The sequence below is a fragment of the Corvus brachyrhynchos genome, unplaced genomic scaffold (assembly GCF_000691975.1).
Source record: "Corvus brachyrhynchos isolate BGI_N302 unplaced genomic scaffold, ASM69197v1 scaffold96, whole genome shotgun sequence".
Taxonomy (NCBI): domain Eukaryota; kingdom Metazoa; phylum Chordata; class Aves; order Passeriformes; family Corvidae; genus Corvus; species Corvus brachyrhynchos.
In genome coordinates this window covers 148,275-148,659 of record NW_008238370.1, presented here as the reverse complement: position 1 = coordinate 148,659, position 385 = coordinate 148,275, and the positions used below count along the sequence as shown (strand labels likewise).

Sequence of the window (385 nt, the reverse complement as noted above, 5' to 3'; positions counted from 1 at the left end):
GGCAGCTGCCTGGCTGTCCCCTGCTCTGGCCACCACAGCCCCTTTTCCCCCCAGGCCGAGGGCTACGCTGAGGGTGACACCACCCTCTACCACCGCTTCACCCTCATGGACTTCCTCAAGGCTCCCAACCCCGTGGACTTCCTCTCCAAGGCCAACGAGGTGTGTGCCTGTCCCTGTCCTTGTCCCTGTCCTGTGGAGGGGAGGCTGGGATTGAAATCCCTTTCCCTGTGCCAGATCACTCTGGGGGACGGGGAGCTGGAGAACCACAGCTCCACCACGGAGGAGCTGCGCCAGTGCTGCAGGGACATCCGAGTGCTGGGCCGAAGGAGCTCAAGGTGCTGGGGACACTGGGCCAGCCACACGACCCCGCTGGGCCTGGGGGAGA

At 65.5% G+C, this 385-nt stretch overlaps 2 protein-coding genes across 2 annotated transcripts in view; one reads left to right on the top strand and one right to left on the bottom strand.

Moving 5' to 3' along the window:
- The window catches only part of PSMC5 (proteasome 26S subunit, ATPase 5), a 14,295-nt gene that overhangs the window by 7,452 nt on the left and 6,458 nt on the right, over window positions 1–385 (bottom strand). The window lies entirely within an intron of this gene.
- Window positions 1–385, top strand: part of FTSJ3 (FtsJ homolog 3) — a 6,995-nt gene that overhangs the window by 2,565 nt on the left and 4,045 nt on the right. The window contains 2 exon segments of the mRNA XM_008635246.2: window positions 55–159; window positions 235–335. Of these exon segments, the coding sequence (XP_008633468.1) occupies window positions 55–159; window positions 235–335 (206 nt within the window).